Raw genomic sequence first — 25,764 nt, forward strand, 5'->3', positions numbered from 1 at the left:
ACTACTTAAAGAGACCAGGAACACATCACCCACAGGAGCAGTTATGAGAAGCAAGGCCGTTGCCTTGGCCAATATCCACTGACAGCCTTTGGTCCTGAAAGCACATCTGTGTCAACGATCCCACTGCCTTTATAACGGGCACAAAGCACGTGTGCATTAAGAGCTATTTTTAAACAGTGAAGTCATAACTGTAATGTAAAAGTAAAGCCAAAACAAAGCTGAAACAGTTGAACTTGTGGTGATTGAGAAGATTGAACCACTGTCACAGGATGCCTGCACCCGGATGGGATCATAAGCACCATGGAGGGGGAGAAGAACTGGTCAGCCCTGCAAAACAGAAAGAGATTGCAGAAGTAGAAAGCAGCAGCAGCAGCACAATGGCATTTGGTGGTCTGAGGTCAACAGCAGGAGCCAGAGCCATGGTGCTGGAAAACCAGCATAGCCATGGGGGATGGTTTCTGCTGTCCTCTTCAATTGGATTTTGGGCTTGGCAGTGTCAATTCCGTGACATCACCCAAAATGCTGCACTGCTGTTGGCCTCCAGCAGTGCATCCATGCGGTGGTTGGGCAAGGGTCAGGCACTGGTTGCTGCAGCCTTTCCTTTCGAGGCAGAGCTTGCACTTTGCTTCTCTACCATGCAACTCTATGACCAGAAGTGTTTGCTGTCACTGTGCCCTGCCTCTTGTGGTGCACAGAGCTGCCGTGGTGCTGTGCAGTGCAGATGAGCACCCAGAGGTCTGCATTCCACATGTGGGCATGGTGCTGGGAGCCCGGGGTTGGGTGGGCAGCAGCTGCATTGCACCGCCAGCGCTGCACCTTTCCTGCCTGGGAGGATCGTTGGTTTGGGGTTTTTTTTTGTGTTTCTTCTAGTTTTTTTTTCTTGTTATTGACTGTTTGCTTCAGGTTATTTGTTGTACCCCCTAAATATTTGACCTGTCCTTCATTTGATGTGTAGGTGGGGCACTGAGGCACACGGTCAGTGGGCAGGATGGGTTGGGGATCTCAGAGCTTCTCCAGCCTAAATGGTTCTATGATTCCTGCCCATTGTTTGTCAGTGATTGCATCCCTTTGTGGCATAGTTGTCCTCGAGGAGTGTTTTCAGCCACTCCCCATTGGACCCGTCCTACACAGAGCCACAGGACTCTTTGGAAAGGACCCACAAGCGCCATCCTGGCTCCACGTGGGACCACCTAAAATGCAAACGCTCTGTCTGAGCCAATGTTCTTCATCCTAAGTCCGACAGCAGCGTGGCGCGGACCTTCGCGGTGCCCCATCAGTAGCCGCAAGGCGCAAACGCTGCAAAGCAGATGAGGGCTGAGGAACGAGCTCGTTCTTACGGGGCACGCACGGGGACGCGCCCGGCCTGGGGGCAGAGCGGCACCCACATCCCCGCGTGTCCGCAGCCCCGCTCTGAGCTTCGGAGGGCAGCGGGACTGGGAGGGACTGCCGGTGCGAGGAGGACAAAGCAGCACGGGAACACCGGAGAGAGACCGGGACGCGTGACCGGGACGCAGGGGGTGCGGTGACCGCGTCCGGCCCGCGAGGGTTACGCGCCCCAGCACGGTGCCGCGTTTCAGAGCGTCGCGGAACCGCTCGGGTCGGCGGGGCCCTCCGGAGGCCACGCGGTCCTCGGCCGCCCCGGGGCCGCCGCACCCCCAGCGCCCGCAGCTCGAGCGGCGCGGGGCCGGGCCGGGCGGGGCGGCGGTGCGGGGCCGGGGAGGGGCGGGGGGGCGGCGCCACGTGATGCGCTTCCCCGCTCCTTAAAGCCGCCCGCCGCGCCCGCCCCGCCACAATCACGGCCGCACGGCCCCGCCGGCAATCAGTGCCGCGCCCGGCCCGGCCCCGCCGCCACCATGGCCGGGGCCATCATCGAGAACATGAGCACCCGAAAGCTGTGCATCGTCGGCGGGATCCTGCTGGTGTTCCAAGTGATCGCCTTTCTGGTGGGAGGTCTGATCGGTGAGTGCCGCCGGGGCAAACTTTCTCCCCCCGCCGCGGTGCCGGTGCTCGTTCCGGTGTCAGCGCCGCGCCTCCATGAGCTCATTAGCGCGGCATTGTCGTTAAGCAAACAGAGCTCCGCGGGCCCCTTTGTGCGTGCCGGGCTGGAGAAGGGGCAGAGAAAAGTTTGCCCGGCCTGCTCGCGGCGTGCCTGAAGAAAGGCAGGGGAGCCGTCAGCATGGCGACCGGTGCCGCGGGGCCCTGGAGCTGAACGTACCATCGAACCTTTCTTTATTTTTATTTTTTTTTTTTTCCCTCTTTATTTTTTTTCACCTTTTTTTTTTTTTTTTTTCAAATTGTTAATTCTGCTTTCCCTCGTTCCTTACCGCCTCCCCATCTCCGGGCCGCGGGAGGAGGGAGCCTTCCTGCCTGCGGCAGCACTCGCCAGGTGTAGAGCGATGCTAGCAGTCATAAGGAAACCGGGGAGGGGGGATGGAGAGGGGGCCGCCTGTCCCGGGGCTGTGCACCGAACCCGGAGCGCGCAGCGCGACGTCGGATAGCGCTGGGGAATGGAGGGAGAAAGATGGAGGAGGGCGGGCGGGGGGCAGAGCCGGGACTGGCGGTGGTACTGGAAGGCACAGCGGCGGGGATGGGATGGGATGGGGTGGCTCGGCTCCGGGCGGGGATGGCGCCGCCCCCCGCGGTTCGCTCTCGGGGTTCCCTCGGCCCGGCTCCCCCCAGCGCTGCGGCCCGCGGGGTCCAGCAGCTCGGCCGCGTCCCCTGGCCGCCTCTGCGCTCCGCGGCTGAGACGCGTCGCCCTTTTTGTTGAGGGGAGCGTGGCTGGAACGTTCTTGCAGCGATCTTCATTTCAGAGGCGCTGAAGAAAGAGCTGCAGCCGGCGTTCCGAGGGCAGGTCCATTGTTCTGCGTTCCTATCCCTGCGAACTGCTGCTCTGTGGGAGCTGAAGAAATTCTGCTAAGTGTAATGCGCAAAACTTTGCTTTCATCCTTCTGGTGCTCGATCACAAAGCAGCCCCTTGCAACATCGGGTTGAAACCTGAGTTTTCTGCTCCTGTAGGCCCAAACCCGCTCAACGCCAGGACTGGGTTTTCTGCCCGGTTTCTTCTGAAGGTGCTGGTTTGGATGGAGCTGGTTCAGATGCAGGTTACTGAACCCGATGCTGATTCACTGGATGCGTTTTCTTGCCCCATGTTGTGCAGAGAAGCTGTGCTCCATGGTCATAAGGATGTCTTTGTTCCTAGAAGGGTTTTGCAGCAGAGCTCTCCAAGTTCATAAAGCTGTGTGTACAGAGCAAACCTATTGAAGGATCTGTTTCTGTCTTCACCTGGGAACAGGTGTGATAAACAGATGTATCTGTGTTTAGGATTGCATGGGCTACACAGGCCTCTTTCTTTCATCTTGAAATTCCTTTGAACCCGAATGGAGCTTGGATCTGCCATACATACACCATACACGCCTCCTGCATTAGGGCCCATCCCAGTGCTGGGCTCTGGGACCTGCAGGCAGTGTGGCAGTGGCTCAGGGCTCAATGCCTCTTTTAGACCTAGGGTGACGTTTGTTGATCATACAGGGACGCCTTCTGCCTGCTGGCAGGTCCTAGGGGGGTGTTATGGGCAGACCTTCCATGGCTGGAAAACCCCGCTTTGAGTCTTCAGGCAGATCAAACTGCGTTATTGCCTCACCCAGACTGGGTCGGTGGCTGTTCTGCAAAGTGCCGAGCCCTCCAGGATGGTGCTGGGACAGCTGCTGGTAGCCTCAGGGCAGGGCTGTGAGTAATGCTGCTCCTGTAGTGCATGGGGGGATGAGAGCTGAGGTGCCACTGAAATAGTGACCCGGTCTGGTTTGATCCAGCACGCCAAACAGACAACAAGAATCCGGTTATTTTAGTTTGTTCAGGTCTAGACAAACCAAAATATGTACACAACGGGAGTGCAGCTACAAAGCGAGCTCTGCCGTTCCTCTAGCAGGGAGTCAGGTCATGTTTCAAAACAATGACTAAGTGCTCTATTTTAACAGATTATTTTGCAAGTAAAAAAATACACAAATGCAACACATTCGTACCTGATACGGCCAGAAAGCTTCGTTCCTCTGGAACTGTGTTTTCTGCCAGTGCTGGTCCTTGATGGAGTTTGTGAACAACAAACTATTTATGCGAGCTTTATTAAACTCGAACGTATTTCTGCTGGCACTTTTGTCCAGGTGCAGAGCTTCAATCAGCATCCCTGTGGGCTTTGGTTAGAAATGTGCATTGGCAAAACATGGGATGAAGGCATACAGGAGTCAGAGCTTGCAGAGCAGAGCTCCATCAGCATCTACGCTCAGTGAAGCTGAGGCATGAGAAGTGCCGTAAGGAGTGATTTTATAGGGCTGTTTCTTTGCTGCTCTCTGGGGAAGAAGCTGCCCCCAAAGCCCTCCTGGAGCAGCTGCTCAATAACACGCTTGGAGGCGCTTCAGATGGCCTCAGGATGGACAGGATTCCCTCTGTCCTGCTCCAGAGCTGGCTTTGTGTACCAGCACTCAGTAGTGGATACAGCAGCTGACCATACATTCTGCACACGTAACTGGTTGGAGAAGTGAAGGCGTTTATTTCCTCGCTGGGATGAAGGCATGCATTTGGGAGCGAGCGGCTCTGCCGCTTCCTTCTCTTGCTTTAAGACCGAGGGGGGGGAAAAAAACGGAGTTGTTTTGACTGGAGCCAATAAAACTGCTGCTCGTGTGTCTTGCCCAGAGAGATAATGAGTCATGAGTGCAAATGGCTGAGCAGCTATCAACAATCCCGGCTCATTATCTACATGTCGGGTTTGGCTCCCAAGCAGTGCCTTTCCAGGATTTAATTTCCTTTCCTGGGATTTCATTACCTTCCTTGGGCTGAGGTGGGGGCAGGAGGCAGCAGGGCCCACCAGGCCTACCATAGTAGGGAGCGTATGAACAGGAGGGGAATGGCTGCTTATAAGGGAGGATAGTGACAGGACAAGGGGGAATGGTTTTAAAGTGAGACAGGGGAGGTTTAGGTTGGATATGAGGAGGAAGTTTTTCAGACAAAGGCACTGGCACAGGCTGCCCAAGGAGGCTGTGGATGCCCCATCCCTGCAGGCATCCAAGGCCAGGCTGGATGTGGCTCTGGGCAGCCTGGGCTGCTGGTTGGTGACCTGCACACAGCAGGGGTTGGAACTGATGAGCGTTGTGCTCCTTTGCAACCCAGGCCATTCTGTGGTTCTATGGCAGCTTCCAGTGTCCCCTTCAGCGCCCCCCCCTCAATCCTCCAGCACAGTGCTGCTCTATGGCCATCAGTGCCAATGCTGTGCCCTGTGCAGTGCATTCCCTGCGCTGCGGCCTTGGCAGAGCTCTGGGAGCGGCAGAGAGCGGACGTGAAAGGTCATCGCTGCCGGATTCCTCTTTGTAAGAGCTGCAACTGTAACAGAATGGGCAAATGTGCTTGGAATTGGCAGCTCCCAGGCAGAGGGCCATGCTGAGGCTGGGAGGAGCGGGCCGTCAGGGCTGTAAATCCTTTGGGGTGATCTTTTTCTTTATACTTTCTTCCCCCTCTCTTCTCACAGTTGCATCACTTTCAAACTAGAGCTCTCTGGGGAGAGCTGTGTCAGAGAAATGCTGTCCCTCACAGCTGATGTACAGCAGGAGCTGCTCCTGCACCTCTGTTTGGTGCTGCCTGCGCTTGGCTTTATCAGATGTGGGCAGGCTGCCCTGCAGGGAGAACTGCTCAGCAGGAAGTGTGCTGTGCAGCAGGTAACAGCCCCGGCCTCTGAAGTCGATGCACCAGTCTTGCAGGGTGCCTGGGAAGGAGGAAGGGGTGTCACAGCACTTCTGTGCCAGCTCCAGCCCTCGGGTGTCACCATGGGGATTGTGTGTCTGACGCCGATGGCACTCATGGCATCTGGGTGGCTGCAGCTCTGTGACAATCAGCTCATGGCTCCTCCTGCTCCAAAGGGGCACCCACAGCTTCTGACTGCAGGGAAGTGCAGAAATCCTGGATGCAGGGTGCAGATGTGGGTTGGGAATCACACAGACAGGCCGTGTGTGCTTGGACAGGTTCATTCCTACTGCCCAGCAGTGAGAGATGTGCTGGGGAAGGCAGAGCCAGCAGTGCTCATCTGCCCCAGCAGCTCCACTGGAACCACGTGCAGAGCTGGCGCCCTTCTGCAAACGCCCCTCTCCCTGTTGACCAGGAGTGGAATGGATTTTCCTATTGTGAGCCTTACCTGTACTGCATTGGACAGAAAAAGCAGTTACAGCTCCAGGAGAAGTGGAGTAAAAGGTGATGAAATATCACAAAATATTTGCTTTTCACAAGGGCAAGGGGCTTCTTGGATAGCATGGTAGCTTAATGGATGCTGAGAAGCAGTAGTGAATTAGGAACTCAAATCAGTGGGGAACTAAGAACCCAATTTTGGGACAGCAGTACTGAGATTTCCTTTGTTTTAGAGATCCATTCGATATTTAAATGGACAGCAATTCTGTGTGCAAAATCTGCCGTCAGTCTTAAGAAAAATAGCTTTTATGTAGGCTTATAAAAACAGTAGCTAGCATTAAACGAGAGGAAAGGAAGGATTTCTGTGGTGGGCAGTCATTAACACCGGATTGGTAGCAGTAAGGTTAGCGAAGAGGGAGGCAGAAAACTTTTGTGCTGTAATAAACATGTATTTATAAGTAAATATAACGTTATTCAGGTTCTCACCGCTCTCGCTGGAAAACCTCAGTCTGTTGGATGATAAATTAGCTTGTTTATTCCTATCCTGCTGTTGGTTAGTGTAATGAAGCAGAAGCCCATTGTGTGTGCTCATTGGGTAGTGATGGCTCTGCACAGAAGGGGGTAATTGAGTAGAAAAGCAGAATGCTCCCGGTGCATGGGAGAAGTTAACACTGCATGAGGTCAGTGGGATTCAAGCTTTAATCAATGTAGACACAATGCAATTGAGATTTTGTAAAGGGTTTGTTTATGGTGCGAGAGCAAGGGTCAGTAGTTAATTGGAAATGCTGTAGGTGTTCTAGATGAGAAGGTGCAAAATATATATCCCAGAGGTAAGGACATGCGTGGGAGAAGAGGATGCTGCTGTGGTGCGTGGGCTGAGCGCCCTGTTTGCAGGGCTAGGGAGGAAGGAAAGATTTGTTTGAGAATTCATTGCATTCATCTTTAACAGACTGGCCGAGGAAGCACAGTTCTGTAACGTGAAGCTTTGGTAACTACATTTGTATACAAAAAAACCTGAGAATTGTGGGTAGGATTTTGTCATTAATTGTGCTCCTGTTGGCTGGGGAATGGGCACTCGCCTTTTTAAGTAGCCGAGCTGGGATGGCTGTCTGTGAACTAAAATGTCTGAAAAATAGATGAAAAAGAGCTGTTTGTTTCACTGAATCTGCCCCTGGCTGAGCAGCTCGAGGCACCTGCAGCCCACCTGCCCCTGTCCTGCTGGGGAAATGGCTGTCACTGCTCCCCTGGGTGCGTGGCATGGGATGCTCCGTTCCTGCAGAGCTTGGCCAGGCGGTGTGGGGGTGGAAGCAGAAGGCAGGGCTGGATGCAGGGCTGGTGAGCTGAGAGGTCCCAGCTGTGCGATGGGTGCTCCCTCCTGCTCTGTGTAGTCTACAGGAAGTGGAAGAATTTTGATTCCACTTGAGATGGAGGAGAAAAATCCTCACTGTTTGGCAGTGGGACGGCTGCCAGCGCTGATGAAACGCTGTGCTGAATCAGCTTGCAGGATCTCTGGCTTCTCTGACCACTGCTGTCAGTAGATGTGAAGTCTGCTGAGATGCCTCCTTCAGCTCCTCTACTTTGGAGCATTTGTGTAACCTTGCCATCTTCTGAGTCTCAGATGAATCACAGCTCATGATTCAACACGAGGCTGAGCAGATTGGGATCATTCAAAGCTGAAAGCAATTCGGCTTCTGATTTCCCGTGTCCTTTCTAGGGGCCGCTTTGTCCTGCAGACAGAGTTACACCAGCTTGAGCATACAAACTTTCTCATAGGCAATGGCTTGGAGGGTTTCTCAGCACCCATGGAGTGGCCCCAGCCCTGGGAGCCGGGATGTCCTTGGGGCTCCTGTGGGTCCCAGCAGCCCCACAGGGCGGAGGCTGCCTCCAGCCCTGCGGCTGGGGAAGGGCCTGACTTCTCATCCCAGCCAGCACAGCAGGAGCACGGCTGGGGCTTATCTGCTGTTGAGCAAAAAGTGCCATGGCACTATTTCTGGCAGGCATATATCGCATAATACGTCAGTCAGAGCCACCCCACCTCGCAGCCCACGGATGGAGCAGGCGGAAGGCAGCCTGCTTGGCACCGCTGCCGGCTGCAATCCCTTGATGCTCGCTTTGTTTTGCATAGCACTTTGTAATGCTGTTAGTTGACTTGGCTGCAGTTTCCCAAAGTGTTTTTTTTTTTTTCCACTGGGTTCAACACTTGCTTGAATGTAATGGGAATGGAGCCAGACAAGTAACCCAAGCCAAGTGCCGACGTTGTTTGGTGCGTGGCTCCCGACAAGAAGAATGTATAGGAATTGTCTCTTGCTCCTCAAAGCTGTAGCTTTGGCAGGGAGATACTTATGTTAACATGCCAGGGCTTTAAAATCGTAATCAGCCCGTGATGAAAACGTGTATTTATGGCTGTAATGAGCTGCATCAAAGCGGGAAACGTGAGCCTTTCCTGCAGAAGTAACTGTATCTCTTAATTCAGAAATGCCTACTTCTAAATCACAAAGATCTTACGAGGCTAAGAAGCTCTGAGAGGGCTTGGCCTGACTGTCTGGCTGATTTCTCAGACCATTCTCCATTCTTGCTCACAGCTGCAGTTTTAGACACTGCTGTCGGGTTCTGCATCGAGTCATGGTAGAAGAACATTGCACCGTATGACTTTTGTGTTTAATGCACTGTTGGTCCACATTGAGTACATTCTGTAACCCTGGGCTTGCAGTGAAGCTATTTTTTATTTTATTTTTTTTTTTTTGTGAATGCTCCATATATTTTCTTTTACTGCTTCATTCTGGCATCTGAGGGGTGCTGGTGCATTGGCTTGTTCCATTTGTCTCATTGAAGGGCTTGAGTTGGTCCATTGGGTGCCAATTACCTGATGGGGAGTGTTTTTGGTGGGCTGGAATCTGCACAGAAGTCCTGGGCTGTGTGTCAGAGGGATGATGGTCACAGCATGGAAGTAGTTTTGTAGGAGCCCATGGGCTGGCTGGCTGATTTCAGACCATTCCTGGCCTTCTTGGCTCCCTTCTTCCCTGCAGGTGTTGACATCCAGTTATCTGTTGCACTGCGTGCTCCTCCTGCTTTAATTCACGGTGTAGAAATGTTTCAGTGCTCCTCGCTCTTCATTGGAGCACTCTCACATTGTTGAATTTGCACTTAACTTTCTAACTTCTCTCTGTTTTCCTTTAAAAAGGGATGGAACAGGTTTGGTCGGACTCAGAAGTTCAAAGAAATAAATACAATTCTTTAAACAGCTTAAGAAGAGCTTACCTGTTCTTTCTGCTTTCCAAATCCTGTGAACCTGGAAGAAGTTAGTGAGAGCATGTGATGATGCTTCATGAATAATACTTTGGAAAATAAGACAGCCCTGTTTCAGTGGCAGCAGAATGCATTGCTTTGTGTTGCCTCTTGTGACCAAGGGCTGTGAGGGGCAGGAGAACTGTCACTGAGCTCTGACTGCTGGCACCCCCAAGTCACGTTGGCTGCAGTCAGAGTTCACCAGTTCTGCAGTGCATGCAGGTAGCACTGAAATGCTGATTTACCAAAGGGCGACAGAAGCAAGGCTGAACTGCCTTCACATAAAGGCTTTGAGGGGCAGAACTGTGTTAGAAAAGCAAAAGCCTTTTCTTAGGGAGATGTGAAGGTGTGAAGATGTGAATTCAGTAGTGGAGGCCTGGTTGATGGCTGAATGCATTTCTCTTCTGCTTTTATCCCTGTTTGCGTTCTGCATTTCCAACCATTTCCTCCTGGATGTAAAGCCAGAGCAGGGTGATTGCTCACAGTTTAGCTATCTGATGTGAGGTGTTGGACATCTCCCTGATACAAGGTGGATGGGTGCCTGCACCCCTGCTGGTGGGGCAGGGCAGCTCTAGGAGCAGTCTCAGAGGATTCCCAGTGCTTGGGCTAAATTCTGTTTTGATAACACTGCAGAGTCAGTAATACATCTGCAGGCATAATAAGGCTAACTAACTGTGGGATCAAGGAGCTGTGAAGGAGGATCACTGGATGCATTTGTTTTGAGTTGCCTTCAAATAGCTGAAAAGGGAGCTGCGTGTTTTGATGGGGAAACCACTGCACGAGATGCTGATTCTAAAAGCACGATTCTTTCACTTGCAGCTCCCAGCCCCACTACAGCTGTTCCTTACATGTCAGTGAAGTGCATTGACATAAGAAAAAACCACCACAAGACCAAGTGGCTGATGCCCTGGGGATCCAACCCCTGCGAGAAGCTCAAGGACTTTGATGAGGCGGTCAGCAGGCAGATCGAGGCCAATGACATCGTATTTGCTGTGCACATCCCTCTCCCCAACAAGGAGATGAGCCCTTGGTTCCAGTTCATGCTCTTCATCATGCAGCTGGACATCGCCTTCAAGATGGACAATGACCTGAGTAAGTTGCACCCTGCCCTTTATTACTCACTGTGCATAGGCTTTGCAGCATCAGTTTCATGTTGCCTTTATGCAGTACCATATGCTAATTGCTGAGTGCCCAAACGCAGGGAGATGATGCAGAAAGGTGGATGTTAGCAATGAGATGTTACAGTGTGGGCCCTTCCATAACCCAGGTGTTCAGGGCCCCATCCATGGCTTGGGTACCTCCAGGGATGGGGCACCCACAGCTCTGGGCAGCAGTACTGGGGCCTCACCGCCTTCTGAGGGAAGAACTTTCCAGTAATATCTAACACAACCCCCTTCTTTTAGTTTAAAACCATTCCCCCTTACCTTATTGCTCTCAGACCGTGTAAAGTTAAGACCTACCCTGGTTTAAATTCAGCAATTTGCTTTCATAGTGTGCACTCTTGTGTATACATATATATATATATATTTCTTTTATTATTATTATTTTTTGCAGTTTTCCCAGGTAGTTCAAGTTGTGGAGTGCCCAGCTTGCAGTAGATCAAGTCCCTGTGAGGGCAGTTTTTGCCTCCAGTCATATAGTGATAGGATCACTGAGGTTGGAAAAGACCTCTGAGGTCATCCACTCCAACCATCCACCTCCCACCAGTATTTCCCACTGAGCCATGGCCCTTTGTACAACTTCTGAGTGTTTCATGAACACAAGACAGGTTCTGTCAGGTGCTGAGATGCATTTGTGCTTGGGTTGGATTTGAGAAATGTGGATGCCAAGTAGTTCACCTTGAAGCTGCAGTGGTCAAAATGAAATGGCCAAACCACACCAGTATGGGAACCGTGGAAGAAGCTGACTTACTGGGATTTACCCTGTGCCTGGGAGAAGGTGAAGTGTAACACACACACACACACACACACACACAGTCTGCTCTGCCCCTTACCAAAAGACAGCTGTAGGTGTGTCTGTGTGTTCTGAAGTTGTGGAAAATCCCTCTCTTAACAATTACAGCCCGACAGCAATCAAACAATTTGCCTCTCAAACTGGGCTGAACTGGGGCGTGGGCAGCTGTTTTGCTGGAGAAGCCATGTACCTGATGGTCACCAAGAGAAGTTAAAAACTGGGCTTTCTAAAGCTTGCAGATGCTCTTAACCCTATAATCATCTCTAACATATAGAGAAGCTTTGTGCCTTCCTCACTTCCCAGGCTTCACCGGGCTGCTGCACAGAGCCATCACTGTTCTCAGGCTGGAAGCACTGAGCTGGAATAAGCACCTGGCCAGCACCTGGGGCAGGCTCTTAAAATGCTAAACGAGCTTTTTGACAGTCATTTCTCTTGCAATTGCAGAGCCTTTCCTTCCTCTTCTTACTTAAGCAGCTCGGTGACCGACTCCTTCAAGGCTGGAACTGAAAGATCGAAAGCAGAGCAGGTGGTCTGGTCTTGTTTTGGGGGTGGGCCGTCCCAGTCCCCATCACTGGGGGCTCAGTTGGGGCTGCTGGTGCTCCCAGGTTGTGAGAAGTGTTTGGAGAGAGGCATGCCAATACTGTGCATTGTGTGAGCTTACTGGCACATCCTGAAGGTTTCCTTTCATTGGCTGAAGAAAGCTTAGAAATGCTGCTTTCCTCCCCTTTTTGTCTAGCTGAAGTTAGATGCAAATGAAGTGTGAAGTCTACAAAACAAGCGAATAACGCTTCTTGCTTGCTAAATCGTGTTGTAACAGATTTAAAAAAAGAAAAAAGCAAGAGGACTTCTTCACCTGAAATAATTATGTGTGTCTGAATCTTGCTGCTAACTTAGCTTCCAGAGCTTCATTTAATGTACGTAGGAACTGGCTCTGCAGAGCAGGAGGGATCACCTAACCTCCTCTTTCCCAGTGACACAGAATGGTGCTCCTGTGCACATGGGAGATCTTCGACTCACTTTCTGACCTGCACTGCCACAGGTTTGGGCTGTTTGCACTTAATGGGATGCACCAGCCCTGCTCAGAGCTGGGTATCAGCTACAGGCACCTGTATTTGTCAGAGGGCAGAACAGTATGGTATGTCTCAAGTTTTCTGTCTCCAGAAGAATGTTTGCCTCTCTTTTTATATCCAGTGAATTTAAAATATTAATAAGTGAGAGACTTCTGGCTGCTTTGCTTTAGAAAGAAATTGTGCACAGCTGCACGTTCCTCTTCAAATCTGTGTGTTTTGGGTCTGTGGTAGGTTTTGTAGTTTTTGAGTTAGTGAAGTGTGGAAGCATATGCAAATGATAGTGAAGTTTCTTCTGTTTGCTTACATGAGCTTCTTCCCAGATAGCTGGATTAGCACGCAGCTGGCACACAGCTGTCTCCCAAACAAATTCTGTCTTTTTGGACTATTGTAATGGGAGGGAAGATGCCTGTGCTACTGTGCTAGAGTGAATCCTGGGGGAGTTTTGGGTACTGCAGAGTCAGCAGTAAAATGCACCAAAACTCTGGCAGTGCTGAGAGCACGAGAGGCACAAAGCAGCCCTGTGCCTGCGTACAGAACCAGGCACACCTCAAAGATGCCCAGTCCACCCCCCCACGTCCCTCAATGCCACATCCCCACAGCTCTGCAGCACCCCCAGGGACGGTGATTCCCCTCACAGCTGGGTAGCTGTGCAGTGCTGAGCATTCATTGGAGAAGAGCTGTTTCCTAACAGTCCTGTGATGGGGGTGTCAGATGTCCGGGCTGGGAGCCCCAGCAGGATGGCATCTTCTCATGGTTGGCCATCCGTGGAACACACAGATAGCCAGGCCAACCAAACACATCACAAAATGAACACAGGCAAGCTTGGAAGTGTTTTCAGATAAACCCGTGATGCTGGTGAGGGTGTCACTGCTTCCAACCCCAGAGCTGGTTTGCCAGGCTGTGGATGACCCAGGCACTATCTCCATGCTCTGTGCTGGCCAGGATTGCTGAGGCTTTGCCGTGCACAGCTCTGGCTTCTGGTGCTGGATAAGCAGATCTCTGTCTGCATATTCATACCTTTTGTTTTGGGAATTTCTGGAGGATCTTGTTTGGCATGCATGGAGGAACCAAGCAATGACTTTCCTTGAGTGCCTTAGCATCTGAAAGGCGGAGTGTAGGTGCCTGCCAGCTTGTCCTCCTCCTTCCTTCCGCGGTTCTCCCCCTCCTGCTGTGCCTCAGCCTTGAATAATTAAAACACTGCGCTCTGTCCCTGCTTTTCTGAGTCTGTTCTCAGCCTGAATTCACTTTTTTTTTCCTTTTTCTTTTTCTTTTTTTTTTTTAAAGCAAAATAACAAATTGTTTGCTTATCTGTCGGCAAGGTGGCAATACTCACCCTGTACCACTGGCCAGAGATCTCTTGGGATGTGGCTGCTCTCACGCTTTCTGGTCCCAGAACTGTCCCATATGAGTTTGTGTGATGAGGTTCAAGATGCCAGAGGTGCCTGGAGGTGGACACCTCCATGGAACAGTGGAGTACAGCAATAGGAACTCTTCCTCATTCAGTTTCAGCCGAACAGCAAGTCATGGTCCTTGGTTGTTCCCCTACAGAGATGTATGTATTGATCCCCAGGGAGGGTATTCACACCAAACTCTAATCTAAGGGGAGATGTTACCCTGATGTAGAGAAAGATGGAAGTTCAGGCATGGATGATAATCTATCATTTCACAAACATACGCTGGTATATATTTTCTGCTGTCTGGTTTTCATCCTCAGTGGCAGCAGCAACACTTGGATTACAGAGATGAAATAACGAAAGCTGTTTTTGTTGGATTTAGTCCCAAGCATTCCAGTTGGTTTTATGGCTTCTGAAATGGAGTTTGCAGTTCTTTCTAATTGGGCCAAGTTCAACCTTATGTTCCCATTTATCTGTTTGCACTGGTCTTCTAAATAGCGGATCTGAGATGGCAACTGCTTGTTTCATGGAAACCTAATCAGTGCCTGTGGGAAGGAGCTCGATATCAGTCAAGATGGTATAGATCACATGTATGCAAAAAAATGCTCAGAAGAATCGAGTTGCATCCACATTAAGACCTAACAGAACCACCTCCAAACGCTACACAAATAGCAAGCTGAAACCGCCGATCCCATCCACGGCCCTTCCCATCCTTTTGGATGGGCATGCCACCACGTGGTCCCCACACAAATGGCTGAAGAAGTTGACAAATATATGGGGTGTGCATATCCCATACACACAGTCCTTTGTGGACGTGCAAGGTTCCCCTGCAGCATTATGAAGGCCAGATTCTTTTGGAGCAGCAGAGCGTTCTGTGCTGCACTTCAAAGCTCACCAAGCGCTCGTGTTTCGTTGCAGCCCATGCCTGCGCACAGCCCTTACTCAGGAAGCTCTGGTTGGTGCCCACAGCTTTGCACACCTCCTCATCTCCCTGCACAGGGCAGTGGGACGTGTGTGTGTGTGTGTGTGTGTGTGTGTGTGAGCTCACCCACAGGCTGCTGGCCTGGAGCCACAGGCACGCTGCTGCGTGTTTCCAGGGACCTGTGAGTGTGAGCAATCAGCAGCAGTGAAAGCGTGAGCAGCTTGCAGCAGGAGCAGCGTGTGGGCCCTGGCACAGCGAGCAGCAGGGCACGTGAAGCTCCAGCAGCTCTCTGAGGGGCTGCTGATGGATGGAAGCAGCTAGGTTGTAGCACGCACATGCTGCAGAACGCGTGCCTCTTTCAGAGCCTTCCCTTGGAGCCGTGCCTGGTAAAGAGGAGGATTTTACATCTGGTGGAGCTGGTACAGGCTTGCCTTGGGTTTTTAAGCTGTTTGTGTTGCTGCTTGGCAGACTTCAGCTGTAACTCTTTCAGTTTCATGAGCTGACTCGCTTGGAGTCCCTCAGTAAGTGTTCTAGCCTCATTTCTTCCTTACAGCAAGATCCTAGCAAGAGCATTTTTAAAGGCAGGTATGCCCCATATTCCCAATATTCTTTCTAGGAAGAGGTCCAGGGGAGACACGAAGCCCAGGAACCCTCCCCTCCTAATTCATTATTTGCCCCTCTAGTTTTCCCTCCAGGTAAGGGAGAGTATGAACATGCTGTGTGGTTCTGTAGCTGGATGCATCAGCTCTGCGTGTTTGATGTGCAAGCTGGTGCCTCTGTGCAGGAAGAAAGCAGTCAGTGCTGGGTTGGGGGGGACCTCAAAATCCTGATGTAGAAAGGCTTCACTTACATGGTATGTGTAGGAGTCATTTCTGAGGTTGCAGCCTTTCCTTTTTCCAGCAAGGACAACATAGCTATGTTGCAATTTTTCTCTTTTTTCCTTATTCTTTTTTTTAAGGTACTTGGGGTAATGTTTTCATATCACTCCAAGAACCCTGATTTACCTTCTGAGAGCAGTTATGGGCAGTTTTAAGTGATTTGTGCTTGTAGTGCATTGTGACTCTCCAGCAGTGTCTCCATGACCCCTTCCCCACCCGAGGATCAGTGCAACCCTTTTATTCTTCCATTTAAGATCTCTGGCAGAAAACTGCTGTGTTAAGGAGCGTATTGCAGGCCTTTTTATTTTGGGTGTTGGGCCTTAGTATTTATGGTAGGTGATCTACATCCAGCAGAAACCCAGCATTACGTTGATGGATGACAAGTGCTATCAGTCCAAATGAACAAGGGGTACCACTAGTTGCATAGCTTCTCCTTTACACAGTTCATCTAACTGTGTACAGCACGTGCAGTTGTGTGGTTCATCTTATTTTGTGGCTCTCTGTAAGCAAATGCTGCTTCACTGTCAACTGGAAGCAAATGCTGTGATGCAGTCTGCCACGTCCTGATGTGGAAGGGGCTGTTGTGTACCCTGTGCTGCCTGCAGCAGCAGTGTGTGCCAGCCTGTCCTTCTGTCCCCCTGCCAGCCCGCAGTGAGGGCTGCTGATGGCTGGCTGCCTGCCTGCCTCTCTGCAACTGTCTGGATTCCAGATTATTGCTCCTAATGCTGCATGAATAAGTAATGCTCTTCACCCACACCCATAGCACAGCTATGTCATGGTATGTCAGCAAGATGCCAGAGCTTCAGGTTCTTTCTTCTCTACCATAGAGGAGATAAATGTTTTGGTAAAGATCATTTGAACTGTGACATTTGGAATGCAAAAATTTCCATCCTTTGTAACTATGTGCCTCTCATGTCCTTTCAACGTGCTGGGGCTGTCCTACCTTTGTGGTGTTCTGTACCACTCCTAAGAATCTCCATGTTTCCTCTCTCTTACAGAAGAAAATGCAGAAATTACCCTGGATGTGTCCTTAGCGTATCGTGATGACATGTTTAATGATTGGGAAGAAATAGCACATGCAATAGAGATCAGGAAGCTGAAATGCACCTTTGGCTCCCCAAAAGTAAGGTGTTCTGGTGGTGCTGGAGGTGGGGAGGTGTGGGTGAGCAGTGGGAATTGTTCTCTTGCTTTTCTTTCTGGTGTTTCTTAGAATTGTTCACCTGTAGCTTTCAAGCTTGTTGCCATTCTTGGCTCCAAAGCTTTAAAAATCGAATGAGCTTCACATGCAATCTAGTTCTGTTTGGTGATGTAAGAGATGAAGTCAGACAGTAGGTAAGAGAGGTGTGAGGTCAGTGCATAGATCCAGCTGCAGGCAGAGTCGGAGGCTTTAGGATCTGTGTACCCCACACTGCTCTAAAGCAGTTAGACCTTTCTGTCTCCTGCTTCTGTGATGCACAAAAGCTTGTTATTCAGGAGTGGCAAAGAAGCATGCTGCAGCACTCACAGAATGTGGCAGGGTGGGAGTTTCTTAAAATAACTTCTTAATGCCTGAAGCTACAAAGCTTATAAGTAACGAGCACAACGAGCAGTGAGAACAGAGCATCTTGTTTGAATATGTATTTCTTTTCATGCTGCAGACTGTAATTCCTGTGCTGAAATCAATCTGGTGTCTTCAGCATGCTTTTCAGCCCTATGCCTTGTTCTCCTGTCTCGTAGTCTCTCTCAGAAGTTCACCTCTACCACCAGTAACCCCTTTGCTCTTCCATAGAGCCATACGTGCACAGTAAATGTGTATAAGGTGTGGAGGGGAGTGCTGCTGGTAAAACAGGACTGCAGACACTCCAAATTCAGTCATGTGGGAGAGGTTGCAGATTTGGCTCAAGCTATATTTGCTGGTGGAGGTATTTGGGTCCCAAAGTAATCTTCCATCTTGAAAGGCTGCACTTACTTGAAGTTGGGCTTAGGAGCCTGACATGTGAACCTGTTTGAGTTTGAATGCTATCGACTCAGTGACCCAAAGCAACAGAAAATTAAAGGAAAAAGATCCCTGCGTCCTCAAAGGCTGTGACCCGAGGCTCTCCCCAGGCCTTAGGATAGGATGGAATGAGCAGGTGATCTCAGCACCAGTGATGCTCGGTTTGCTGCTGGGGTTCGCGTGGCCGTGCGCTGTGCGGGGCGCAGCTGACTGTGCTGCCACCTCCCTTTCTTTAGACCCTGGAGTCTGAGGGCCGTCACTACGACTGCGACTTCCTTCCCTTCATGGAGATCGGCAGCGTGGCTCACAAGTACTACCTCATCAACATCCGCCTGCCCGTGAACGAGAGGAAGGGCATTAATGTGGGCATCGGGGAAATCAAGGACATCCGCCTGGTGGTGAGCCGGCCGCTGGTGGTGGCTGCAGACGGCGGTGGGAGGACTTGTGTCTGGAGAGCTGCATTAATTTGGCCTCTGCTTTTCCCACCCGTGGTGACTTAGCTGCATGAGTATCTTGTTACTTGTCTGAGAGCAGTTCTGTCCTTTTTTTTCCACGCTGTGTCAGAAGTGCCTCTCTGACCGCTTTCTGCCTCATGATGGAAGCTGTGGGTTTTGGCTTTTGTTTCCGGGACTTCTGAGGCCTCCTTGGATGGTCTGGGTGCTAAGCAGGCAGCTGCTCCCTTCCTGCCTTGGCCAGACCACGACTTTCAAAGGGTGCTTGCATCTACGTGTGCTTGTGCAGTAAATGCATGCCTCTCCTGCCAGCTCCCGTAAGCATGAACAGTCATGATACCAAAAGTCGTACAGATGTCACACTGCACATTGTTTCTCCTCAGGGTATCCACCAAAACGGTGGCTTTACGAAAGTGTGGTTTGCCATGAAGACCTTCCTCACCCCCAGCATTTTGATCATCATGGTCTGGTACTGGAGGCGGATCACGCTGATGACGCGCGCTCCTGTGCTGCTGGAGAAGTGAGTGAGGGCTCTGCGCTGGGAAGGGTGGCCCTGAGGCAAAGGAGATCCATGCTGAGCAGGTCCTGACCGTGCCAGTCAGTGAGCCAGGCAGGGCAAACAGCTGAGGATCGGGAACCGTCTCTTCTCCCTCCTGTCCACTCCAGTAGATGTCCACAGCATCTCTCTTCTGTTACATAAACCCCCCAGAAAAGGAATAGCTGCATTTACCCCAGAGGAGCTGAGTCCCTCCTTGAAAATCTGCTGCCGCTGCCCAGTGTGGGGTTTTCTTGTCCCTTGCTGGGAACAGCTCTGACTCTGGCTCCGGGTCTCCTCCTTGCAAACTGGACAGAGATGGTGTTTCTGTCTCTGCAGGGTCATCTTTGCTCTGGGAATTTCCATGACATTCATTAACATCCCAGTGGAGTGGTTTTCCATCGGATTTGACTGGACTTGGATGTTGCTCTTTGGAGACATTCGACAAGGCATTTTCTATGCCATGCTGCTGTCGTTTTGGATCATCTTCTGCGGAGAGCACATGATGGTGGGTATGACAGGATAGAAGGCGTCTCCCTGCCCCCTTGTAGCAATACCAGAATCCCTCGGTGGGCATTGCAAACGGTGCTCTGGGGACTTGTTCCAGGTGAGAGGACTGCAGGCTAACTTGTTCTTTCTCACGTCTTTTCTCCTCCCCATCCTTCCATTAGGACCAGAATGAGCGGAACCGCCTCTCGGGGTACTGGAAGCAGGTTGGACCCATAGCTGTTGGCTCCTTCTGCCTCTTCATCTTTGACATGTGTGAGAGGTAGGTGTCACTGCCCTCCAGCCACATGCCCCAGGAGCCTTCCCTGAGCAGTGGGCAGAGGTTGGTGTCTGACTTCAAGCACATAGGTTTACGGTGCCTTGGGAGCAAGGAGCTTGTGGGTGGATGTGCAGCCCTGTCTCATGAGGAGGGAGTAGACTCCTAGTGAAGATGCTGAGGCTTTTGGGCTCCTCACATCTGTGCATCTTGTCCTGTAGGACATGCCTCCCACCTCTGTGTCCTCCTCCCCCACAGGGACAAGCAGCAGGAGCAGCTGTCTGCAGACTGCAGAGCAGATGTGGAGTTCTCTGTAAGCCTCTTGGCTTCTGTGACAGCTCTGTGTCTTCTTTTTGCAGGGGAGTGCAGCTGAAAAATCCCTTCTACAGCATCTGGACCACCGAGGTTGGCACAGAGCTGGCTGTATCCTTCTATCCAGTCCAGGCCCAGCACACATTATTGGTGGCTGAGGGAGGTGGGCTTGCCCTGTGGGTATTGCTGCCTGATAGCTGCAGCCATAGGAGGCCTTTTTCCTCCTGGCTGGCCAGAGCCGGGCACTGCAGGGTCCCATGGTGGACAACGAAGCCGTAGTGGGAGGTTTGGTGCCAGATGTTGGGACTGGTGCTGTGCTTGGAGACATTGAAATCTGTGAGGCAGCACAGAGGGTCCAGGTCCTGCTGTTAATACAGACTTCCCACCAGGAGGTTAACAATGACTCTTGGGATCATGTTAGAAGAAGTGAATCACCCAAATAATCTTTTCTGTTATTTCATGCCATTTTCTTTTGACTCTGCCACTCAGATGGCCTTTATTATAGTCGCAGGAATCTGCTTGTGCCTCTATTTTCTTTTCCTGTGTTTTATGGTCTTCCAAGTGTTCAGAAACATCAGTGGAAAGCAGTCCAGCCTGCCAGCAATGAGCAAGGCCCGCCGCCTGCATTACGAGGTAGTCACTCCTTGCTGCATGGAGCCTTTTGTTTGTACAATGGCTTTTCACCTGAGGGCTCTACTGAAACCTTCACTGTTACTGCAGGCCTGAGCTGGGAGGTTTGATCCTCGTTGGTTTTCTTATCTGCTCAAATCTCCCAGCTGCCTTTTTGTTCCCTTTGACTGCCATGGCATCTTTTTCTTTCTGGGGGTCTCTGGCTGTGATCATTTTAATCTCTCAGGGTATGTAAACCAGCTCTTGGTTTTTCAGTGGTGGTTGTCTCCCAGCTTGCTGAACTCTGTTGGGGGATAGAATAAAATTGCCCATACCCCTATATAAAGTGATGAAAGTGCTCCCTGGTTTCTCCTTGTCTAACATTAATTATTATGTTTAATGGTAAATATTACCAACACCACCCTCTTTTTTTAATGACATGAATTCAGATTTATGGGGTTGTCTTTTCCTAACCAAAGTGCAGGAGGGAAACTGTCACACTAGGGTCAAAATCAGATGCATTCAGCTTATTTTCCCCCCTCTGTAGCCCCTGAGTCTTGTTTCTGTCCTAGCTCTTTACTTGCTGTGCAGCATGAGCAGCTCACTTCAGGTACTTGAGCTGAGAGAGCCTGTTGTTTTCACGGCTCTGTAAAATCTGTGACCAGCATCTTTCTGTACAGTATGGTCAGCTTTCAGCAGGCTGGTTATCACTCATCAGGAATGCATGTGAACAGTAGAAAATGGCACTTGAAAGAATTTTTCCATCTTTCCCTTTAGCAAAAGGCAGAGGATGTTAGCTTTTGTTGTAGAGCTGTTGTGGCCGTAGAGCCATCTGGCAAGCACGAGCCTGGTCTGGGAAAGTAAAACTAATGGTCATTTATTGTTACTCTATAGCCCAGTAATTGTGTATGCACAGATGTTACCATCAAAATTCCAGAAGTTGTTTAAAATGTACAAATATTTTTAAAGCAAAAACTTAACTGGCAAAAGCAAATGCAGAATACGGTAGGATTCCCAGCTGAGAGCCTTAAATAGTTGGTCTTGCTTTTTGCATTGCAGAAGAATGTAAATTGTAATTCTGGTGAGCGTTCAGCAGTGCTGCAGCTTCCTGCAGGCTCTGGGGTGGGAATTGGCCCAGCAGACCCCTGCCATCACAGCTCAGTGTCCTGTTGTCTTGCTAAAACCTGAATACTGCGCAGTGTTTGCTTAACAAAGACTGGGAGCCCTCAGGTAGGCTGTCCCATGGATGGAACCCGTAGCTCAGCCAGCCCTGCCTCCTCTCCCACATTAACGTTTCGTCAATCAGTCCCAAAAGCAGCTGTAATGGAAAGCAAGAGCTGTCAGGACACGCACGGCTGCTCGGAGCATTGGGGAGGAATGCAGACGTGTGGGGAGCGGAGAATATTGGCTGTCATGAATGCAGCGCAGAGGAGTGGGTGGAGGTTGTTTTGGTTTGGGGTTTCGTGGGTTGGACCCTTTTTTTCTTCTTTCTTTCTTTCTTCCTTCTTTTTTTTTTTATCCTTGCGTCCTTTACATGCTAAAAACAAGAACGTGTTTTTGTGGATTCTGTTAATGTGACCGGTGACATTTCTCTCCAAACAGGGGCTGATCTTTCGGTTCAAGTTCCTGATGCTCATCACCCTGGCCTGTGCAGCTATGACAGTCATTTTCTTCATCGTGAGCCAGGTGAGTGTGACAAAACCCAGCTGTGCTGGGGAATCTCACCCCCAGTTTCTCCAGTGGCTGATGAGATGGAGTCACTTGAGGCTCAGGGAGAGCAGGTGTGCATCTTATAGGCACCTTTGGTAATCAGTCGCTTTTCAAGAAATTGTTTTCATGTATTTGAAACACTGCCATGAAGTTGCTTCAGCTGAAAGTTCCCCCGAGGCCTTTGGCTCACAGGCTCTGTTGTTTTTTGAAATATCAGCCATTTCTGAGAACTCAGCAAGAGCAAAATCGTTCTGTTCACATTAAAAGAATCTGGTGGCTTTCTGTACCCACAAAGAAATGCCAGAATTCGGTCTTTCCGGGCTCTGACTTTACAACCCTGTTGTTTCTAGCAGGATATATACCTACTTATTCTGAGCTATGATGCAGTCTCTCTGCATCATGCATGAGCTTATATAGCTGTTTAAATATACTTTGATGGTTTACTTCAAGTAACAGTTTGTAGTTCAGATTGCATCTGTTTCAAAGCTGCCATTTATGGCTGTTCCTAAGCATAAGCAGCTTGCAGCTTCAGGAGAACAGTGGTGCACAGCCTTGCAAATCCAATCCAATGGAATTATCCCTGGAGGAGTAGGTTCTCTTTCGCTGCCCTGCTTATGCTGTGGGGTACATGGTGGGTCCCAGTGGCAAACACAGTAGCAAAGGATTTTGTTCTTAAAAGCCTGCTAGGCTGAAGCAGTCCTTAGCAATGCCAATTGGTGATTTGGTTCATCACTGAGTGTCGGTGACTTTAGATATAACACAAAGGCTCTTGTCCAGCAGCTCTTTTCAAGGAGAGCTTTTGTCTTCCCCTGAAGGCGAGGTTGTGCTGCCGTGGCTTCTCTTTGGAGCAGAATGTCCTGTCATTTTCATATCAGGAGAAGGCATGCTACTGTCACATGTCATTTTCATTAATGGAAAGACAGCATTTCAGTGCAAATGATCCATGTAATATTAGCATTGGTTGGGTAAATCCTGACAAATCCCTGTGTGTTGAGGGCTGCTGCAGGCAGCACGGGCCTTATAAGAGAGAGGCAGCAGGAAGGCACCCAGCACATCACTCTTGGCATTATTCATGCCACTTCCCCTTGTGTGGTAGGTCTATTTATAGAAGTCTCATGTTCTCAGATGCAAGTGGCTGTCTCTGAGGTACTGCTCTTTCTGTGGTGGCCTTTGCTGAACACATCAGCTGTGGCAGCCACGTATTGCAGAACGCGAGGGATTTGATCACGTGTAAGAATGATAAACTAAAGAAAGCCTGATGCAGTCCCATTGTAAGCAGTGTTTTTTCCTTGCAGACTGGGACTGAAGCAGAGAATTCCAGCCTAGCTGCACTGCTTTGTACCTAGAGCCCTGGTCTCTCGGAACTGACACTTCTCTCATTTCTCCAAGTTGGAGCTGTAGCATCACATCTGCATTCTAGCAGGCTGAATTCATAGCTCAGCTAACTCAGCTAACTGACTGCTTTCTGATGGGCAGGTGACAGAAGGCCACTGGAAGTGGGGGGACATCACGATACAGGTGAACAGTGCCTTCTTCACCGGCATCTACGGGATGTGGAACCTCTATGTCTTTGCACTCATGTTCCTGTATGCGCCGTCGCACAAGAACTACGGGGAGGATCAGTCGAATGGTAAGTGGCCCCGAGTGCTCTGTTTGCAAACGTTGCATTGGAAGAAAGATGTAAAGTGGGTGATGCTTTTTGTGCATCCTTATTGGCGAAGTTGCACGTCCAGCACACTGAAATGTTGTGCAAATGACGGCTCGTTTTTCAGAGCACTGTTGTCTTAGCAGACATCTAATTATTGACTAGGTTAGACAGGTTTAAGTATTCAGCCGTAGCTGTCTTAAAATCTCGTGGCTTGGTTTTTTGTACTTTTTGGTGTTGCCCAGTTGTAACCGCATAGCTCCAAAATGAAGGGAACAGAAACTTGGGCAAGTGGAGAGTGGCAGTGCTCTTGTTTGCCTTTCAGTGACCTACAGTAGCACTGAGATCTTCCTCTGCCCACACGCTGGCACTGTAATGGCCTCAGATAAAAATGTTCACACAAGCACAGAATGGGTTGGAAGGGCCCTCAAAAATCACCTAGTTCCAATCCCCTGACACAGCGTTCGTAGAATAGCCCGTGGCTCAGGTAATTCCTGAGAGCCCGGAGTGAGAAAAACAGATCTTTTGCCTTGGAACCGTGCAACGGTGCGTTGTGAGGACCATCTGATGGCATTGCTGTGTTTTGCAGGTGACCTGGGGGTGAGCAGCGGGGAGGAGCTCCAGCTCACCACCACCATCACCCACGTGGATGGCCCCACAGAGGTTTATAAGCTGGCTCGCAAGGAGGCTCAGGAGTGACACCCAGGGGTGCAGTGGCAGGCACAGGACGACGCAGTGCTCTCCTGCAGGGGCCATGTCTGATGTACCTTGCCTTTTAAGCACCACAGCTTGTGCATTGTCACAGAGCAGTGACACCGAGCAGAACATTTGTAAACTTTAATATGGTGTAGTTATTTCTGGGGGAGGGCTGTGTATATTGTGTTACTCTCAAGCACATAAATATCTGCTAGAAAAGCATTAATGTCGCAAAGTCGCACATTCAGATGTTAGGAGGTGGCAGACCTGACCTCAAGTTTTTGTTGGGCAGCACAAAGCTGGTGCTGATGGTGAGTGGATGAGCACTTCTGCTCTTCTCCTTGTGTGTGACTTCAAACAAGGGCTCGGGCTGGCCTCATTTTTCATAGAATCATTAAGGTTGGAAAACCTCATCAGGTCCAACCATTGACCCATCCCCACCCTGCCCAGTAAAACATTAAAAATAAAGAGGCTGCCTGTTTAAGTCCTAGAAGAAGAACTCCCGTGCTCCATCAGTGGGCTTCACACCTGTTTGTTGAATACAGGGGAATGTGAAAACCAGATTGCAGGAGCAGCGTGTGCTCCTGCCCCAGTCCTCGTTGACCCGAGCTGTGGGCGGTGTTGGGTGCCCCACTCCAGGTGAAGGCACTCATCTGCTGCTGTGTCTGAATGACTGAAATCACTGTAGCACAGACGTGCTGAATGCTACTTCCAGAAGTCCCTTTGGATGGGTTTGGATACTTGAACTGGAACACTGAGCGTTTTTGGTAAGTTTGTGTTTTTGTGAGGTGGGATGCTGGTGCTCCTGTACTGCTAGTGCAAGTGCTGGGGCCTTCAGCTCAGGTGGCAGAGTGAAGCTCGTGAGCCACGTGCTGAAGGAAACAAGTGCTAGGCAGAGCAGCAGGACGTATGGCAGCAGATCTGTCACACAAAGTGAGTTAAATGCACGCACGCAGCCCCAGCTCCTGCATTTCCCTCGGCTGAGCGCTCGACTTTGCAACTTTAATGTTCTTCTTAGGCTGGGTTCTTATGTGATATTTATGTTGTTCCCATAGATGCGTCCATGGTTTCTTTTACAGCGTAGTATAGCATTGCATTTTTGTAAAGGCTCTTTACAGATGGGGCATTGCAGCTTTCAAACCAAATTTTGTGTCAAACACTAACAACTTGTTTACGGGGCGTGTGTATGTGTGAGCTTTGTGTGTGTGTGTGTGTGTGTGTCTCCTTTTTTATTTCTTACTTCCTAAGCCCTACTCATATGTCTCAGAAATAGTTCCTGGATCTTATTAAAGTATATCCTTTTTTTGTTTAGGTTGAGTTCACTTTTTACAGAATGCTTTTAAGCAACCTGGAAAACATGTAGATTTGTTAATTTAAATAAAATATACAATATTGTGGTT

At 50.2% G+C, this 25,764-nt stretch overlaps 1 protein-coding gene across 1 annotated transcript; it reads left to right on the plus strand.

Annotated features, from left to right (window-relative positions):
• Nucleotides 1-1,779: 1,779 nt before the first annotated feature.
• WLS (Wnt ligand secretion mediator) lies at nucleotides 1,780-25,764 on the plus strand. The gene is made up of 12 exons (XM_052666887.1): nucleotides 1,780-1,959; nucleotides 10,270-10,542; nucleotides 16,666-16,790; nucleotides 17,879-18,040; nucleotides 18,478-18,614; nucleotides 18,969-19,137; nucleotides 19,301-19,398; nucleotides 19,752-19,815; nucleotides 20,194-20,337; nucleotides 21,916-21,999; nucleotides 23,500-23,653; nucleotides 24,258-25,764. Exons 1-12 carry the CDS (start codon nucleotides 1,854-1,856, stop codon nucleotides 24,365-24,367), a joined length of 1,626 nt encoding a protein of 541 aa, XP_052522847.1. The 5' UTR covers nucleotides 1,780-1,853; the 3' UTR covers nucleotides 24,368-25,764.

The sequence above is a fragment of the Tympanuchus pallidicinctus genome, unplaced genomic scaffold (genome assembly GCF_026119805.1).
Source record: "Tympanuchus pallidicinctus isolate F22 unplaced genomic scaffold, pur_lepc_1.0 scaffold7, whole genome shotgun sequence".
Classification (NCBI taxonomy): Eukaryota; Metazoa; Chordata; class Aves; order Galliformes; family Phasianidae; genus Tympanuchus; species Tympanuchus pallidicinctus.

What these genes read in the sequence shown, in the direction of transcription:
- WLS (XM_052666887.1), top strand. Translation starts at nt 1,854, where the DNA reads ATGGCCGGGGCCATCATCGAGAACATGAGCACCCGAAAGCTGTGCATC. An exon ending in ATCTTTGACATGTGTGAGAG is followed by an intron (nt 19,399 to 19,751) that starts GTAGGTGTCACT and finishes TTCTTTTTGCAG; the next exon opens with GGGAGTGCAGCTGAAAAATC. An exon ending in CCCGCCGCCTGCATTACGAG is followed by an intron (nt 20,338 to 21,915) that starts GTAGTCACTCCT and finishes CTCTCCAAACAG; the next exon opens with GGGCTGATCTTTCGGTTCAA.